At 33.8% G+C, this 16717-nt stretch overlaps 1 protein-coding gene across 1 annotated transcript; it reads right to left on the bottom strand.

Annotated features, from left to right (window-relative positions):
- Positions 1 to 3609: 3609 nt before the first annotated feature.
- On the bottom strand, positions 3610 to 4640 carry LOC113698245 (uncharacterized). Its single transcript, XM_027217995.2, has one exon. The coding sequence runs from the start codon at positions 4510 to 4512 to the stop codon at positions 3886 to 3888; it is 627 nt and encodes a 208-aa protein (XP_027073796.1). The 5' UTR covers positions 4513 to 4640; the 3' UTR covers positions 3610 to 3885.
- Between the last annotated feature and the right edge of the window lie 12077 nt (positions 4641 to 16717).

Below are 16717 nucleotides of genomic sequence, written 5' to 3'. Positions count from 1 at the left end.
GAATGCCAAGCCTTGAAGAAACTAATTTCTATTCCTTTCTTGTGCTCCATGATTTGGACATATTTTTGTAGTTTCCCTTATGAATCCTTCAATTCGTTAACAATTAATATTTTGATAAAACTGTTTCAAAATAATTCATTCAAACAAAAATGTTTGTTCATAATTAAACAGCTTATTAGGATAGATATATATATATAAACACTTTCTTGAATGGAAGTATGAACAGTATAGTGAATAAAATCATGCCCTCGTTTCTAATGTGATTTTGCTTGATATTGCTGGTTGCAAGTGCAAAGGAAGGCAGCGTTAAAGGTTTCCATATATTTTGCACCAAAAAATGCAGTAAAACCCCACGATTTTCTCCAGGACATGATTAACAACAAATCAATAACTTGTACTTCTCTGCATTGGGTTGTTTTGCCAAGGCCTAGCCAAGATTGCCCCCTGATGGGAGGAGCAACTGCAAATCTGATCAACCACCAATCCATCAGTAGTGTATGGTAACTAAAGATAAAGCAATTTGGACTTCTAAAAATTTGCAGCCAAAATGAGGAAATGGTTAGGACAAAAAAACATTCACCTTGGATCTGTTCCATTGAGGTTATCTTAAACTTTGAGTTTTTTTTTTTTTTTTTTTTTAAGGAAATCTTAAACTTTGAGTTCGTTTCAGGTCAAACTCAAAACAAACAAGTGCTTTCTTGTCAGTAGAAAAAAAAAATAAAATCTTTGGCTAAACCACTATCATACCATCAATAACGGCAGAATTTTAAAGCCAAAGTTAATGAATTGGGTATACGTCCTTCCTAAAGTAGTCAATGAATTAGTTACACAGACTTCTCAGCAAGATCACCATCCAAGGCTGCAAAGGAGGACTTTAAAATACATTTTATTATCTTTCTGAAGGGGAAGATTCATGGTTTAGTGGGTGAACTAACCAGCCGCAGTTTAAAAATTGTCTGAGAGCATGTACATAAATTATATGTCCCATTCCCATATAGTGTCATATTACCTCGTAAAAAAAACACATGTATGCATCCAAAACAAAGAACCCACCAACCTCACCACCAGTCAGGGAAGTGAGTTTATCAGAATTTTGTGAGTGATGCAAAAGGCATTTGGGTCAATAAGAAAAGAGAACATTCTAGGCATCTGGGTTTAAAGCTTTCTGCCTGTTCTTGACTGATCAACTGCTTAGTAGCAACATTTGACTCTTCTTTCTTTTTGGGGACCCTCCCCCAACTTCTTTTTTTTTTTTTTTTTAAAAAAAAAATTTTCAAAGTGAACTGGGGAGGGATATATTTACAAAAATTGAGGTTCTATAGAGCAAAGTGGCAACCTTTTGCTCTTTTTTTGACGGGGGACAGTTGTTCTTTTTCTCAGACTGAACTAGGTACATAATTAATCACAACGGTTGAGATTCATCAGAACAGAAGTCGAACCTCATGTATAAATGGAACCAAATATGGTCATGGATCTAATGGTTTTGCAACAGTCTGCTTTTTCGAATATCAATAGTAGCTTCAATTTTGAGGAGTACATTACGTGGACTAACCTCAAATCTTAATTAGATGTGTCAAACTGTCGATGGAACAACACTAATCTGTTTTGCCCAGTTAGAAACTATACGAGTAGCTGTTGTCAAAGTTAATGGTGGGCCTCAAAATCAACTTTTATATGCAAGATTACGCAAACCCTGCATGCTTCAATGGTTTCCAAGCTCCTGATGGGATTTGGCGACGGAACTCAGGGTGGGGCACCAACCTGGAGAAATTGTCTGGAGATGGATAGGTAGGGTGCAACAAAGATGAAAAAAACCAGTTTTTGCATTGGTTAGAGCTGCCTCCAAAAGGATCGTGGTTCAGTTGTTCCAACTGATGAGGTTTGCTTCTTAGCTCAAATTAAGTTAGTAATCGCAGACAAAGATCACAAGAAAATGGCAACTGCGAATACAAACAGAACCATCATGATGGCGATACATCTTTATAAAAGATAATAAAAACATGACATCACATGCATCCTCTTGAATGCTGCTCAAGTGCTTTAGATGGATTAAGCCTTCTGATGTCCGAACCAAATCCCTTCTGAATTATTAATTCATTGTTTAAGGTTGACATAATGATAGATCAGCTAATTCTGCAAGCACAGGTGACACCATGGCAATTTCAGTATCATCTTCTCATTCGTTCTAGGGGATAAAACAAGTCAGAGATAATAACTATGGGAGGAAAAAAGAGTTAGTGCAGGACATCTAAAGGTAGCCTATGTATCAGAAATTTCTTCATTATTATAGCTGTCCTTGACTGAAAGACAAATTCAGGAATAACTACATGAGAAAACAAGCAGATGAACACCTTCAGTCTCTGATAATTGTTAAAAGGTACCCTAAACATCAGATAGATAATCACACGTAGCTGGATAACCTGAAAATAAACCCCAAGATCACACGAGTACTGCACCCGAGAATATGATCACCATACCAAAATAACTGGATGATTGTACTCAGACCAACTTCCAAAGATCAAATTAAGGCATTAGTTCCTAAGCCTAATCATAGGGAGTCTGGACAGGACAAAGAAGCTACAGCAACAGTTTGATGATAGCTTTCACTCACAATAGACCCCGAGCATAGCGGTGGTAGTATTGCTAACAAATTTCGCACGCACTCAAAATCACAGATGCACTGGCTTGTGATTCAAAAAATGAAAAGTGCTATTTCTTGCTTCATTACCTAAAGGAAATGGAAAAGAGCAGTGACGCCTTTACTACTGCAAACAACCAATGTTTCCCTTTTTAGTTGCCACAAAGTTTTATCCATCCCAAAAGACACCTAAAATTCACCTGCGAATACTGTGATCCCACTACGAAGTTAAGTCACTACACTATAAATTTCAGACACAAGATGGAACAGCGACCAGGAAAACTCCATTTCTTAACAAGTTCATAACCTTATTGCTCTAATTCCTAACAAATGAAAGACAACACCTGTTCCGAGTGAAAGACACAATTGGAAAAGAGCAGAGACGTCTTTACTACTGCAAACAACCAATGTTTCTCCCTTTAGTTGCCACAAATATTAATGCTCCCAAAAGAGACCAAAAACAACTGTAATCCAGAATGCAATGCTTGAAGAGACAGATATACCTCCATGGCACTTTCACCTGTGAACGCTCTGATCCCACTACGAATTTAAGTCACTACGCTATAAATTTCAGATACAAGATGGAGCAGTGACCAGAAAAACTCCATTTCTTAACAAGTTCATAACCTTATTGCTCTAATTGCTACCAAATGAAAAACAACACCTGTTCAGGGCGAAAAGACACCTAAAGCAACTGTCGCAGAATGCAATGCTCAAAGAGACAGATACAGCTCCCACTTTGAGTTTAAGTCACACTACTACAAAACTCAGATACAACATCGAACAGGCACCAGAAAAGCTCTATTTCTTCACAAGTTCATAACCTTTGCAGTAGCTATTACTCTTAACTCCTATCAAATGAAAGCAACACTCGTTCAGGACGGCAATGTAGTTGTTCAGGATGATCAATAAAAATCTCCTAATCATCGGTCATAATTATCACAGCAAACAAAATGAACTGTCCCCAAAAATCGAGAAGTAAAATTTGCACCATAAATTCACATCTCAAATACAGCAACCAGTACAATTGAGACAAAATTGCACCATTAATTGAAATCTCAAAGTGAGCGCATCAGTAAAATTGAGAAAATAAAATCCTCACAAAAATGTTCTATGCTCAACGTTCTCTCACCATAATTCATATTCTATGATGCTCAACATATATAATCTCACAAAAACAGAATTCCAGAATCCATCTCTTTTAACTAACTAAATTACAATCGAATTACTATCAGATTAAAAATAATTCAAAACCTCTCCGCCAAACGGGCAGTGACAGCTCTAAGCTTGGAGTAAACCTTGCCTGCGGGAGACCCCAAAATAAGACTACAAAGTGAATCCCGCGCAATCTTAATATTCGCAAAAGAACCCAGTATATGAATCTTAGTATCAGCTATGACAATCCTAGTTCTCGTCGAATTTTCAATGGCAAACTTTGTTTTCCCTCCTTTTCCCGACAATCTCCCAATAGCCCTCGACAGATGCTCCCCTCTCAAAGTCTTGACATCTTTTATCTCGAATGATTCGACATACAATTCATCCAATCGCAGCAACGAAACGGCGTCGCACACGTCGAAACCGAGCATGAAGGCGTGGACGAAGTCGGCGCATTTTTGGAGGTTGCTGATATCCGGGGTGTCTGGTCGGGTCTTCAGCTCGACTTTTCGGCCCTTGAGATTCATTCGGATGTCGATTTTCATCTGATCATAGATTGGCGTGTAGATTTCCATCCAGGCTTTCTTGAGAGGAGTGTAGCGGTGAGGTGGGACGGGGACTTTGCGGAATTGGACTTGGCCCGAGGAGATTTCGTGAGCTTTCAAGGGTTGGAAATTGGGTTTTACCGGGAGTGAAGAAGAAGTGTTTTCCACCTCCATTTTCTCTAGGTGGTGGCGGCGCTGTGAAGGGTAGCGGTGGTGGAAAACCCCGCTGGACTGGGGAGGAGAAGCTGCAGCTGAGCGAAACAGAAGGAAGAGAACGCTAGGGTTTTTAGATATTAATGGGTCTTCGGTCTTGGGTTTTGACTTTTTATAATTGCAATTTATTTACGACCAGAAAATTTTTCGTGCTTTGCTGATCGGGCTGGACTGCTGGAGTTGTTCCCATGATTTTGGGCCTCGTACTAAAAGCAAATTGAAATTAATGATGTTGGTCGGGTTCCTTTGGTTGAAAATTGTTCGAGGAGATCTAAATACGAGATCATTGTTTACTTGTTCCGAACCTGACGGGTGATAGATGGTAGGCTTGTCAACATTCGGACCGGACTGGACCGGTCAAATTTTTCTGGGTATGGATAGGGAAATATTCTATTATTTGAACCCAGATTCAGATCCATTTACTCTAATAAAAGTTGGATATGGAATATAAAATTTTGACTCGAACCAGTTTAAATAGATTAATAATTAATAATTTAAAAAAATCTATACTTATAAAAACAATAATACTTCTATTCCCAAATTTTCCAAACCCCAATGCCCCAATTTAGCTGCACATCCCTCTCACTCTCTCTTCTCTTTTGCTCTGCCAGTCCACCGTCCGGTTTCCAAGCTTCCAAGAGAAGCAAGATGTTTGATTAGGGAAATGGGAAAACTCATATTTGTGACCCATTTGATTAGGGTTTAATAGACACCTTTTTCTCTCTCTTCTTTCTCTCAATCTCAAGGTTTAACTTCTCCACCACCAGCCAAATCGCTCCTCCTCTACAGATGCCTAAAAAACCTACACTTTCTAGCACATTTCGACCATTACCACTGCCACCACTGATAGGGTGTGAAATTATCATTCAATTTATGATTATTTTTCCTTTTATCCTATCCAATATTGTATTAATTAATATATTCTACTTATATTTGGTATTTGGTGCTAATTATAGGAAGGTGGAGCAAAAAGTGATAAAAAAAAGGTAATTTTTCAAGAGTTTTCCAATTCAAGATGGAGTCTACGTGGATTATTGGCGGAAGATTAGGAAATTACTATTTTTCTTAAATATTTTATTAGGAAACAATTAGCATTAGTTGGAGAAGTTTCCTGTTGCAATTAGAATTCTATCTTTGGTTGGCCAATGGACGACCGAAGTATTAGGATTTGATAGGAAATCGAATGAGGATGAGAAGAGACATTGGGATTGTGAGTAGTCACAATCGAGGACGGCCACTTGGCCTCTCTATTCATCTCTCCTTGAATTATCTTTACTCCATTGTCGAATGTTCGTGCAAGTTTTGTCAATGAAATTGCTTGGATTGTTATCAACGGAGAGTAGTTAATTTACTTATTTCTTTTATTCATTGGTATTCGTACATTTTCTAGTTTAACTTCTTATGATTATTGTATTATTTGAATATCACGGGTCCGATATTTAAATTAACCTAATAATCTATTGTCAGATTAATTGATTGATCGATTAATACTAGTGGCAACTAGCATAATTGGTCTCATGTTAACGAAACGTATGATCTAATTTAAACAAACCCTCGTAGCGTATTTATTGGTTAGGGTTGAATTTTTCTAATTCTTAATGCAATCGAGAAATTAAATCTTATAGTCGTTATTTCTTGGTTAGGAAAATAATTAACGGTCATACCTTGACTATCAAAAAAGTAAAGAAATGTTGGTTGTTTATCGCGTGTATGGTAACTATAACTAATCTATTAATGAGTAATTGAATTATCTTTACATCAATGTTCAATTGAATGGATCATGTATGAAAAGTTGCATCTTTGGTTAGACTTATATCTACTGTTGATTAACTCCTATTTATTTCCGTTAGTTATTTTATTAGTTGGATAATTAGTTATTTTTTCTAAAAATCCCTTATATGTTGAACTCAATGAGAAACAAATTTTTTTAGTCCCTGTGAATTCGACTCTACTTATCATTGTATACAAAATTTATACTTTATTTGAATAGATATTTATTATTGTACAGGTTCGACACCTATAAATTTTTGGCACCGTTACGAGGGACTGGTGCCTGATTAATTTATTTCTTTTTTAAGCTCATCTTATTTTTATTTTTATTTTTCTCTTATTAGCATTTATTCACTAGTTTATGGCTGCTAACATTCAATATTTTGATAATAAACTGGATTTTATTCCTATGAAAGATAATGAGACTTGTGCTTTTTCTGATGATCAATATTCACATTCACTTAATTTTCTTATAGAAAAAAGACTGCTGCAACCTGTGAAATTTATTATGCAATGGATCATTCAACCGGTATGTGTCTTGAATTTCAAAATTACCTGAATGCCTCAATCAATAAATTTAGAGATTTTTCACTCCAATCTCAAATATGGTATGATCCTTATTCAAACAGATATGATCAAGGATGGTGAAATAATTTCAACTTGAATTATGCAAAAGTACCAATAGGTCTTCAACATCAATATCAACAGCAATAACCATCATCCATATCAGATATATTCCTTGTAGAAATAATGAAATTAGTAACTGTTAATATACATCGACTTCAGCAGGAAACAAGAGGTTTTCAACAACAAGAGTCTTAAAAATCATCATTCATGTCAGGTATGTTTTTTGAAGAAATGATAAAATTACTAACTGCTAATATATATATCGATTTGAACAGAAGACAAAAATGAGAAGTGGAGAGAAGAAGGATGAAATGCGTCAAGAACCATCATTTACATCAGATATGTCTCTTGAAAAAATAAAATATTATTTTTAACAGGAGACACAAAGGATAATTACAAAGATGGAAGATGGAGGGTGTGAATTGGCATCTACAATGAGCAAATTGATTTCTCTAATTTATAAAGAATTGCTCTCACAGACTATCATTGACCTTAAGAAAGATGAAAATGCAATTATCCTTACAAATGACATGGAGTTGTAAGATTCTCAAGAAAAATGATCTAAAGATGTAGCTGAAAAGAGAATTCAAGTGCAAGAAATGAGACCCCATTATCAAATCGCTCAAGTGAATGAATTCAGTGAATAATCTCCAAATATGGTAACATATCCTCCATTTCTTAATCAACATTCTCTTGACTCTTATTTTTTATTTCCTGTTAGCGAGATTGACTTTATTATATCAGAAGATTTTGATAAGAATAAGTTAAAAGTGGTGATGGCAAAATATCTTGAACTAGTAAGTGCATTTCATGGAGGAGTGAGTGAAAAATTAAACTTATTGTCAACTTGTTTGGCACTATGTACTAATCCATGGAAGACCGTAGTTGTATGCTCAAGGATTACTCTATTTACAAGAGCTATCACGATTATATAGAAGATGAATCACTGAAATGAGTCACAAGATTTTATTTTCCATAAATAAACATGACAACGTCTAACCAAAGGCTAAAAAAAGGCGCTTGTTAGGAGGCAATCCAATTTATTTTAGTTGTTTATTAAATTCTATTGTCTGTTTCAATATGTTTCTCTTAGATTTTTCACAATTTTTTTGGTTTAATTTTCTATTGTGGATGATTGTAGATATCCTCCCGACATAACATGCCCGCGTCAATAGGGCACATGGTAATGTGCAAATTCTCAAGTTCTTCGTCAGAAGCATTTGGACTATCATGACGTGCCCACGCCAACCCGTATGGAAAGCTCCTATTTCAATTTTAGAGCAGATTGGCCGACATGACGTGCCCGCGTCAACAGGGCATGTGGTAACTTTCAATTCAACGAATCATTATCAGAAGGGTTCTTACTATCATGACATGCCTACGTCTTGTCCTAGGAAAGGGTAAAAAAATCAAAAAAAAAATTTCTCTTTCTTTTCCTTTTCTTTTTCCCTTTTTTTTTCTCCTTCTCTTTCTTTCACTTTTTTTCTTCTCTCCTTTTTCTTTTTCTTCTTTTCTTTCCTTTTCCAGCTGTAAGGCCGCAACCTTAGGACCTTATATTTCACTGCTGCTCATCGATTGCTGTTGTCACCGCTCATCGCGCGTGATTCTTTCTCATTCATCATGAGCCACCTGACATCTTCGGCTACTGATCATAGCTTTTATCTTCATCAGTTTTGCCATCGTGTCATTAAAGGAGAAATTTTTAAATTGATGGTGATCCTAATTTGTCAATTTTTGTCTACATTTGCACCTCTACCACCATCATTCCTCGATGCCAAGTTGCTGCACCTACATGGATAAGTTCATCAACTGGATGATTGGTTGGCCACAATTGAACCCTACATATCTTTTGCTCTTCACCCGTAGGTGTCCACGGACCCCCTCAGTTCTCAGAAAAGTTTCGTTGTCTCTTTTATTTCATCTTTTGATTCTTTATTTTTTTACATTAGGGACAATATAATATTTAAGTGTGGGAGAGTAGTATATTAGAAAAGTACAAGTGTAGACATTTTTTGTTAGAATTTTTTGTTCAATCTTTTTTCAAATTTTATCTATTTTTTGCCTATCTTTATGCAAATGAATGGTTATCTTTGATAAATGATGGCTATATTCTTAAATTTTTCTATTGTTAAGATTTTATACTTTAAGGTGTTAAGTTTGACATGGTTAAATCTAAGGATGTAACTTTGGTGAATATTTAAGATTTTGTGACTTTTGTATTTTTTGGTTAATTTCTTTAAATATTGTAAATATTTATCAAGCATTTTTTGTGCAAATTGATTCAGCCATTAATCTTAGTTCTCCGTGTTTAAGAAATGAAGCGAATTTATGTGATTTTTAATTTTAATTTGGTGTTTATTTATGAATAGTATTTGACTATACTCCGCTCGTATCATTACCTAGTAATCAGAGGTTTTCACCACAAGTGTCGATTTTCGCGTCAAAAAGCGGTGATAGTTATGAATATGTAATTTTTAAGCGATGAAAGCTGAGTAACTAGATTCCTTCATTTAGATGATGTCGAAATTCACGTCAAAAGGTTTGAATGGCTGAAGACTAAACTTTTTTCCTTAAAAGAAAAATCCAAGTGTAGGGAACTTCTTAGAAAAGAAAAAAAATTGTACTAATAGTGAAAAGTGTATATGAATATGAAAGTGTGTGAATGAGTTACTAGTCCGCTGATCCATGAGTTTTAATGTCGAGATTTTGCTTAATAGTCAAATCGTTTACTAACGAATGGTGATTGGATATTTTATATTCTTATATTAGTTAGTTATAAATTGGTAGAGTTCTTGATCTGTAAAGCTAACTGGAGAGACATTTCTTGAAGATTGCCACTAATGTTTGACATATATTTTAATTGTATCTTGGCAATAGAAGGTTTGAGCGATAGCCATTGTTTGAATTTGATTGCTTGATTTGTTGTTCTCATACTTGAGAACAAGTATGATTTAGGTATGCGAAAAATTGATAGGGTATGAAATTGTCATTCAATTTATGATTGTTTTTCCTTTTATTCTAGACAATATTGTATTAATTGATAGATTTACTTATATTTGGTATTTGGTGCTAATTATAGGAAGGTGGAGTAAAAAGTGATAAAAGAAGTGATTTTTCAAAAGTTTCCCAATTCAAGAAGGAGATTACGTGGATTATTGGCGGAAAATTAGGATATTATCATTTTTCTTACATATTTTACTCGGGAAGAATTAGCATTAGTTGGAGATGTTTCCTTTTGCAATTAGAATTCTATTTTTGGTTGGCCAATGAACGGCCGAAGTATTAGGACTTTATAGGAAACCGAATAAGGAGGAGAAGAGACATTGGGATTGTGAGTAGTCACAACCGAGGGCGATCGCTTGGCTTCTCTATTCGTCTCTCGTTGAATTATCTTTACTCCATTATCGAATGTTCGTACAAGTTTTGTCAATGAAATTGCTTAGATTGTTCTCAATGAAGAGTAGTTAATTTTCTTTGATAGTCGAAGGTCAACTTGAAAACGCGGTACCAAACATCTGTGAGATCAAATTATTTTATTTATTTCTTTTATTCATTAGTATTCAAACGTTTTCTGGTTTAACTTCTTATGATTGTTGTGTTATTTGAATATCATGGGTCCGATATTCAAATTAACCTAATAATCTATTACCAAATTAATACTAGTGGCGACTAGCATGATTGGTCTCATGTTAGGGAAACATATGATTTAATTTAAGCAAATTCTCGTAGTGTATTTGTTGGTTAGGGTTGGATTTTTTCATTCTTAATGCAATCTAGAAATTAAATCTTATGATCATATCTAGGGTTATTTCTTGGTTAGGAAAGTAATTAACAGTCGTACCTTAGCTATAAAAAATGTAAGGAAAGGTTAGTTGTTTATCTCGTGAATGACAACTATAACTAATCTATTAACGAGTAATTGTATTATCTTTGCATCGATGATCAGTTGAATGGATCATGTCTGAAAAGTTGCACCTTTGGCTAGAATCGTATCTACTGTTGATTAATTCCTATTTATTCCCATTAGTTATTTTATTAGTTGGATAATTAGTTATTTTTGTATTTTCCAAAAATCTCTCATACGTTGAACTTAAGAAGAAACAAATTTCTCCAGTTCCTGTGGACTCGACCCTGCTTACTAGTGTATATAAAATTTAATTTTATTTGAGCAAGTATTTATTACTGTACACACTCGATACCTGTCAACCACCCTAACAGAATATTCCCCAAACTACCCTTCTCTTCTTTATCATTTGCCCAGTCCCATACCATCTACCTTCTCAGACCCCACTCCAAAACCCTATTCTTTATCAGCTCATATGAGCTTTGTATTCGAACAAATCAATGCTATTGAGAAGGAACGCTCCTAGAAAGATCAAACCCTGCAGTGAATTCATGCCTAGCGCGAATTCGAGAATAAATAGCAACAACAATAACAACCCTCCACATACTTAAATCCGGTCGAGGCCGAGTTGTCAGAAAAGAAATTGGAATCGAAGAAGGATGAAAATGAGGTTAGTCATAAGAATGCTAGGGAATTGTTGGATGGTAAAATAAAGGAAGTGGAGTTGGTCTATCCGTGGCTTGAGTGGATTGACTTGATGGAGAGAATAGTGTAGCAGATTTATTTTGATCATGAGAAGAGAGATAAAGATGGTATGATGGAAACTGTGGGCTTTAATTGATTTGAAACGGTTGAAGAGGAATGATTTGATTTTACTAGGGATTTCAAGACTGTTCAGATTGCTGTTTTGAATTCTAGACGCGATCGGTTTGATATATTGAGGTCTGTTCTTGTTAATTTTCGTTGGATTTTCTTTGATATTGTGAGTGATTTGTGTTTTATCTTTGTAATTTGTTATTTAGGTTTGTGATTGGCTTTGAATGACTTTGTAATTTGATGCAAAACATGCTTTGTTTTAATTCTTGGCAAACTAGGGACTCTTTTTTTTTTTGATAGACCTGACCCAGATTCGAGACCTGTTGAACCCCGTTCCAGGAGATAGAGTAGAAGATTCGTTAGGTAGACAATTTGAATCCAGAACGGGTATACCATGACGGGTCCGGGTTTGGAATGATAAATTCTAGCCCGAATCCAACCCATTGACAGACCTAATAGGTGGTGTTCGTCCAAAATATGCATCCGATTAGTGGTGTGCATCGGATTCAAAATTGATACTTTGGAAATTTGAATTCAAAAAATTTGGTAAATTGAACCTTGTAAATTTTGACCTATTTTGTTTTTGAATTCAAAACTCCAAATTCAATTTTGCTTTGGATTCAATTTGGAATTCAGTATCCTATCGAATCCACCAAATTCATATTAAAAAAAACTAACCTAAATTAGTGAGTTAGAGGTATTATATTATTATTATTATATAATAAAATGATTTACATATATTATATATTATTATATATACAAAATTGAAATCGAATTAGGTAGTCGAATTTTGATTTCAATTTGTGAATTTGAAATCGAAATTTTCGCTTTTAAGAAGCATAGCCTCGAATTTGAACCAACTTTGCCACTTTCAAATACAAAACTCAGAATTTCTTTTTGATTTTCAAATTCTCAATTTCAAATTTTTGAATTCAAATCAAATTTAGTCGAAAATTTAAAAATTTTCAGATTTGCATACCCCTCCATCCAATGGGTGATCGGTGGATGTTTGAGGACTATGGCCCAATTCGACTAGCTACTACTCTTGTACCTACCTAAATCCAACATTTACGATGCTATTTTTTTCTACAACGATAACATTTATATAATCTAAACTACTCTATCTTATAGGAAGGAAGAGTCTAAAGAGGTTATATAATGGGATAGCAGGTTTACGGATCCTACTATAGTTCAAAGGAGTGTTTTGACACCTCCTTTGAGAATCTCCTTCTGGGATGATGACACCAGCAAAAATTTTCAATTGACATCAGCATAACATCCATATTGAAGCTTTCAAAATTTTGTTGAGGCTGATTTGTTGGGATTTCAAGAATATTGCTAGAACTTAGAAGTTTTCCTATGAAAGGGGGAAAAATTTTGTACTACCATGATTGGTATATATTGCAAAAAACAAGGCACGTAGCCACTGTAAAATAGCTTATAAGTCTTCCTAACTTCGTAATGCTAATAAGAATCAATAATTAGTTCAATCCATTGAATTATATTCTCAAAGTGATTACATGTATACCACAACATACATTACACGTATAGTACAACATACATTTTAGATTATGCCAGACTCAATCAAAAGTACTAATCAGACAAAAAGCTATTCGTTGTTTAATCACATTATCTATTTTATATGTTTAAATATAAGATGAAACTCGATATCTTCTAAGTTACAATAATAGTTAATTTGATCCCACATCCAGAGATTTCACTTCTTCTAGTTAATGCTCCTACCGATTAAGTTGGATTTCGAGAACTCATCGTATTATTATTTACTAGGGGGAGTGCCGGGCATCGCGCGGGTGTTTGGTGCTTATGGGGAAGGAGATTTTTTTATTGAACAAACAATAGTACATTGTGAGAAAAAATAAAATTTAGTATGAAAAAATAAATGATATAATCAATCAATTCACACAGCATTACAATAAAATTGTATCAAATTGAAGGTCGTTGATAATGCAAAAGGCAGAGCAACACAGAAAACTAATCTTATTCCAGAATTCCCATCGAGAGTTCTTTCTTGCTGTTGTTCCAAACCTATAAGGTTATAACCAACCCAGACCAATTGGGGTTAGGTAACACGAAAAATGCTATCTTGCAACTAGACAACGCGATAAGAGTCGCTAATTTTAGATACTAAGAACACACTGACAAAATTAAGGGAGGAACTGAAAATTGAGGGGGGGTGAAATCTAACCTCACGCTGAATCACCAGGAGTAGCTGAGATTGAAGAGCATTTTGAGCTGATTAGTATGAAACCAGGTAGAATTATCCCAATCCTAAAATGCTAATAGGGAGAAACTGATAATCAATCATTTAGGCTTTAAGATACCAACGGTTTGGCAATTGAATTGGGTATAATTAATGACGAAATAATAGGTAATTTCAAAGTTGAGCTCAAATGAAAGAGAAAACGATGAGGCAAATCGTTATAGACAAAGGCAAAAAGGAAAAACTTAACTCTTGAAACTAAAAGGGGGATAAAATGACCAACGTTTGTGACTCATAAATGCAGATTATAAATGATAGAGAAATGGCTTCCTACCATTGATAGAGAGATCGTTGGCTCATTTTCTAAATCCGATTGACATTCAAATGTTTCAGACAAAGCAACATCTCAAACGGTTATCTGTGACTGAAAAGGGGAATTATTGATAGTTAAGGGATATTCTGGTAATTACACCAACATACAAGCATATATGGGTTGTACAAAATGGAAAAATAATTACACACTAATTACACATTCCATCAATACCCAGATGACTCATCAGTGACAATTTTAAATGTATTAAAATGGGGTCATTTCAGTAAACATATCAAAATACATGCTTCCTTAATTTGTACGTAAAATTTTTAAACTAATATACAATATTTCACATTCCTAGAAAGCCCCCACCTATGCGGTTGAAATTCAACCTATTCATTGACCAAAATTCAATCTTATATAGTATAAAGACTAGGGGAAAAAGCTCGCGCGTCGTGCTGGAGTTTTGTGCCTGTAATTAAAGATGGTTAATAATAATTATTTGGTATTTTGTAGTATAAGAATTGAAGTATGACAAATTTATTATGTGATATTTAATAGAAAAATCATAAGTTACATATTGAGTCAAAATAAGATACGATCAACTACTTTGCGTCTGACGAAGTAAAATAAAAGCCATATTTATATATGCTCACACATTTTAGGGATATTAAAATCTGTTGTTTAGTTTGAATTTGATCAACCACATTATCTTGTCAAATAAGTGAGATTTGAGCAGTTAGCATATTTAAAGAAATTATTGCTAGTGAAATTTCGATTCTTACAAGCCAAATTCTTGAATTTATATTGATTCCAAAGACATCATCACGAGATCTCCACCTTGACCAATTAATTAATTATGATTTAAGATATATAACAAAGCATCTCCTTCTCGATAAATATTACAATCACGAACATCAGTTTTTGACTTAATTGCAAAGATATACAATAATTAACACGCTAATTTAATGGAGCAATTATCTCAAAAAAGTACTAAAACATCTTAATCTACTCAATTCAAGAAAATAATTAAAAGTAATGAAGTACATAATTTAGATTTGCAGCCAATAGTTTTAAGCAGATAGTTAAACATATTGACAAATTAAATGAAGTGAAAAAATTGCCTAAATGGATCGTCTGAAAATTTCCATAACTAATAGTTACAACAACAAAAGAAGTAAATGCAATCTATAAATGGAAAATTTTATAATGATAAACTTATTTTAAACCACAAATAACAATTAACAAATATGATCTCCTTCCTATCAAACTTGTCTAATATGGACAATTGAATTGAAACACTTAAAAATTATCGTACATACAACCTGCAAGATTACAAATTTCTTACAACCAAAAAGTAGATTGACTAAAGAAAACATATCTATTGAGAAAAGGTATTGCAAAATGAGGAAGATGAGTAACTAATATAGCAACATCTGAATTCAATAGGTTGCATAATTGTGGTGGAACAAAACTGTAAGTAGATGAAATGAATTTGAACATAAGAGTTACAATAGTAACGACCAAGAAACCAAACTTCTCTGCTAATTGGCATTAATTGTCAACATGTATATGTCATAAGTTTGTAAATAACTGATGAGAAAAGCTTTAGAAAATTACGAGACCTGGATGTTAATACATTAAAGGATTAGAAGGGTTTTGATATAATTCTATTAAAATGCAAGCTGAACTCAGTTGTACCGAATGTTCAATCGAATATTAAACACTGTCACATGTCAAACTTGCCCTTAATTTAAATGTCTGAAAGGGCATCTAAGTAATTATAACAAAATTAAATTAGTTATAATGAATTGTATTCAATATTTTAATTGCACTTCAAACACTTTTATATTCCCAAAATAGCCTCACCCTTACGGTCAAAATCCAAAAATCATCTTTGTCCTAAACTCATTCTTATATAGTATAAAAACTAGGGGAAAAAACCCGCGCCATGCGCGGGAGTTTAATACCTGTAAGTAAAAATAGTTAATAATTATTATTTAGTATTTTGTAGTATAAGAATTGAAGTATGACAATTTTATTATGTGATATTAAACAAAAAAAATCATAAATTACATATTGAGTCAAAAAATATAATATGCAATAAAATATAATTATAAAATACGATTAATAACTTTGCGTCTAATCTAATAGAATAAAAGATCTACTTATATCTACTCATGCATTTTAGAGATGTTAAATTTTATCGTTTAGTTTGAATTTGATCTTGATATGAGGGCAATCTATCTTATTATCTTGTCATATAAGTGAGATTTGAAAAATTAGTCTACTTGAAGAAATCATTGCTAGTGGAATTTCGGTTCTTGCAAGCCAAATTCTTGGATTTATATTGATTCCAAGGACATATCATCATGAAAATTTCACATTGATAAATCAATCAATTATGATTTATTGTATGATTTAGGACATATAGCAAAACATTTCCTTCTCGATGGGATTACAATCACAAAACATCAGTTTTTGACCTAGTTGCAAAGATATACAATAACTAACATGCTAATCTAGATGAATAATTACCTTAAAGAAGTACTAAAACATCTTAATCCACTTAATT

The sequence above is a fragment of the Coffea arabica genome, chromosome 7c, assembly GCF_036785885.1.
Source record: "Coffea arabica cultivar ET-39 chromosome 7c, Coffea Arabica ET-39 HiFi, whole genome shotgun sequence".
Lineage (NCBI taxonomy): Eukaryota > Viridiplantae > Streptophyta > Magnoliopsida > Gentianales > Rubiaceae > Coffea > Coffea arabica.
The sequence above is the reverse complement of the archived record's forward strand: the minus strand, read 5'-3'. Positions and strand labels throughout refer to the sequence as shown.